Genomic DNA, 3,653 nt, shown 5'->3' with positions numbered 1-3,653 from the left:
ATAGTATCTGATATAGAACTTAATATTTTCAGATGGAACCACCCCAACCACCCCCAAGATTCCCCGTACTTAGGGATATGATCGATCAGATGAGGCACACTCGGGACTTGGAGGATAGGCTCCGACGGTTTTGGCTGTGTCAATGGGATCCGGACGAGCCCTTTGGGGCATTTTTGGGGCGATTCGTGCACGCTTGGCAGTTTGTGCGGACGATCGGCGTCACAGACTACGAGGCCGGTCAGCAGCTGATCCGACATTTGCCTTTCGGCTGGAGAGACTGGGCGGATGAGCAGTTGGATGATACCTCGACACGACAGCTGTTCACGTCCCGACCCCTCGGGAACTTTGTATTGTTCAGCACGCGGATCTTCAACAGGTGGGTGAGTCACGGACTCACTGCCCCCTTACCTGCTGTAGCACCAGTGGAGATGCCCCCACCACAGTACCACCCTTATCCTCCGAATCAACCAGCGAATGCAGCAGCCCCTTTCCCGCCGTATCCCATGGATAGGGACGAGTATGAGGACAGCCCACCTAGGGGCCCAGTAGTCGATGCACTGGCACCCCCACTAGTACCTCCACCGCAGGAGCCAGCCGATGAGCCCGAGGTACCTAGGCGGTACCGCATCCGCCTAGAGGATTACGGACAGCCCTTTGCCCTACCAGAGGAGGACATGATGGGGCCAGAAATTATGCTAGAATACCCACCTATTCCCCCAGCCCTCCCAGCGCCAGCAGACAACGACATTCCCATTCATAGATGTAGAGGAGGAGGAGGATCCAGAGGAGGACCCCGAGGAGGATCCAGAGGAGGACCCCGCAGGCTTTCAGGATTGGGAGGATGAGGACTCATCATTGTTGGGAGACAGCTCTGTCACTGACTCATCCTAGTAGATGCCGCCATAACTTTTTTTTGACAATTAGCATAGGTGTCGGAATTTGAATTGTTTTGATTGGGAGCCGGGAGTAGATAGCCCGAGCTGTGTCCGAACACCACTTATCCAGATGTTTTGGTTTTGATGATGAAGGCTCAGACATATGTTTCTAATGTTATTAATGGTTATTGATTTATTTTGGTACTTGAGTGGACTCTTTATCTTGTTAGTGAGTGTGCGTATTTATTTTTCTAATTGGTTTTACTTTCTATTAATCGATGAAAACACGCACTATAGAATGGAAAACTACAATTATGAATTCGAGGCTGAGATCCCAGAGGAGGATCCCCTCGTCGGTGGACGTGGACGCGGACGTGGTCGTGGTCGTGGTCGTAGACGGGGATGTGGGCGCGGCAGAGGATGCGGAGGCCAAGAAGGAGGATATGACTATGAAAACCCTGTACCTCCAGTAATTCCTGATCGCACTGCCGCCGAAAAATTTAGGAAGGAGAAACCCCCGACTTTCGACGGAATGGGTGGACCCGAAGACGCTGAGAGATGGATAAGGGCGGTGGAACGAATCTTCCACTACATAAACTGTGAGGACAATGAAAAGGTTAAGTGCGCCACGTACCAACTCGTGGACGAGGCAGATTTCTGGTGGGAGTCGGTGAAGAACACCATGACTGAGGAACAGCTTGGGGAGCTAACATGGGCAGAATTTAAGACCAAGTTATTTGAGAAATATGTACCAGAGTGCTACCGTCAAAGAAAGCAAAACGAATTTTGGAATCTGAAGCAGAGAAACATGACGGTGTCTGAGTATGACCGGACTTTCAACCAATTATCCCGTTATGCTCCACACCTGGTGGACACAGATGAAAAGCGGACAGAAAAATTCCGAAATGGTCTGCGCCATGAAATTTCAATCGTCCTTGCAAGCCAAGGAGGCCTCACCTATGGCCAAACCTTGAACAGGGCACTCACCATCGAGTCACTATTGCCTAAGGAGAAGGCAAAGGCCCCTGCCCAAGCTGCTCACCCACCACAGCCTGGCCAAGCATCACACTCGGATGTGGGAAAAGGGAAGAGAAAATGGGAAGAAGGAGAAAATTTTGAACACGGGAGGAGGCCGTGGGCAGGCAACCAGGGACGAAACTACAATCAACAGCAGCAAGCCCCACAAAGGCGACCATGCCCGAGGTGCAACAAGGTTCACCAAGGAGAGTGCCTAAGGATAGCGATCGTCTGTTTCAATTGTGGTGAGCAAGGGCACTATGCCAACACCTGCCCGAAAAGGAATAGAGGAGCCCCATAGCAGTATAACCCTGGTCATCAGCAGAGGAACTTTGGGAATCCCCCAAGAAACCCGGGGAATCAGCAACGGAACCCGGCCAACCAACCAAGACAAAATCAGGGTCCGGGTGGAAACCAGAGGCCGCCACAGAATGCTAGGGCCTATGCCCTTAATCAGCAGCAGGCAGCACAAGGCCAGAGAAACCTAGCAGGTATGATAAATGTACTCGCAACACCTGTTATAGCCTTGTTCGACACAGGGGCATCCCATTCTTTTATTTCACATGCTACCTGCAAAATGCTGAACCTGACCCCGGAACTAACCCAAGAGTCATTGGATATTAGCACCCCGGGAGGCGGAAAAATGACAACTAAGCATGTCCTTCTGAACTTAGAACTGAACATAGGTGCTGACACGCTTAGGGCTGACCTATATGTTATCTCCATGATAGAATTTGACATAATCTTAGGAATGGGCTGGCTCACCAAAACAAGTGCCACAATCCGTTGCGACGAAAGAAAAATCTCATTCCATATACCAGGAGGTGGTGAAGCTAACTTTCATGGGATCCGGATGGGAGCCAAGGTTCCAATAGTCTCCGCCATGAAAGCCACCAGAATGCTGAGAAAGGGGAACTGCCAGGCATACCTAGTTCACCTAACAATGCAGCTCGAAAAAGAAAAGACGATCGATGAAGTTCCAATTGTTAAAGATTTCCCAGATGTCTTTCCTAAGGAGTTACCTGGCCTACCACCAGATCGGCAACTGGAATTTACAATTGACTTGGAGCCTGGAGCTGCACCGGTGTCGAAAGCGCCATACAGAATGGCCCCACCAGAGCTACAAGAATTAAAAATGCAACTGCAGGAGTTGTTAGACCTGGGTTTTATACGGCCTAGTGTGTCACCTTGGGGAGCACCAGTCTTGTTCGTCAAAAAGAAGGATGGCTCGTTGAGGATGTGTATTGACTACCGAGAACTCAACAAGCTCACGATAAAGAATAAGTACCCCCCTTCCCAGGATTGATCACCTGTTCGACCAGCTGAAAGGAGCGGGCGTATTCTCCAAGATAGATCTTAGGTCTGGCTATCACCAGCTTAAGATAAGACAGGAAGATATTCCCAAAACCGCATTTCAAACCCGATACGGGCATTATAAATTCACAGTGGTGCCTTTTGGTTTAACCAATGCACCGGCCGTGTTCATGGATTTGATGAATCGAATCTTTCACCAATTCCTAGACAAATTCGTTCTGGTTTTCATCGATGATGTTCTCATATACTCAAAAACAAAGGAGCAACACGAGGAACACCTACGCATGGTGCTGGAAACCTTGCAAGCAGAGCAGTTATATGCCAAATTTAGCAAATGCGAATTCTAGCTGAGCGAAGTAATGTTTCTCGGGCACATTGTTTCGGCCAAGGGAATTAAAGTAGACCCAGCCAAGGTGGAGGCCGTCAAGGAATGGAGGACACCAACAA

General features: G+C 49.7%; 1 protein-coding gene across 1 annotated transcript; it reads left to right on the top strand.

The window, feature by feature from the left end:
- Positions 1–1,173: 1,173 nt before the first annotated feature.
- LOC131003888 (uncharacterized) lies at positions 1,174–3,198 on the top strand. Its single transcript, XM_057930458.1, has 2 exons — positions 1,174–2,121; positions 2,218–3,198. The coding sequence occupies exons 1-2, from the start codon at positions 1,174–1,176 to the stop codon at positions 3,196–3,198; spliced, it is 1,929 nt and encodes a 642-aa protein (XP_057786441.1).
- The last annotated feature ends 455 nt before the right edge of the window (positions 3,199–3,653 follow it).

The sequence above is a fragment of the Salvia miltiorrhiza genome, unplaced genomic scaffold (genome assembly GCF_028751815.1).
Source record: "Salvia miltiorrhiza cultivar Shanhuang (shh) unplaced genomic scaffold, IMPLAD_Smil_shh original_scaffold_287_1, whole genome shotgun sequence".
Lineage (NCBI taxonomy): Eukaryota > Viridiplantae > Streptophyta > Magnoliopsida > Lamiales > Lamiaceae > Salvia > Salvia miltiorrhiza.
The sequence above is the reverse complement of the archived record's forward strand: the minus strand, read 5'-3'. Positions and strand labels throughout refer to the sequence as shown.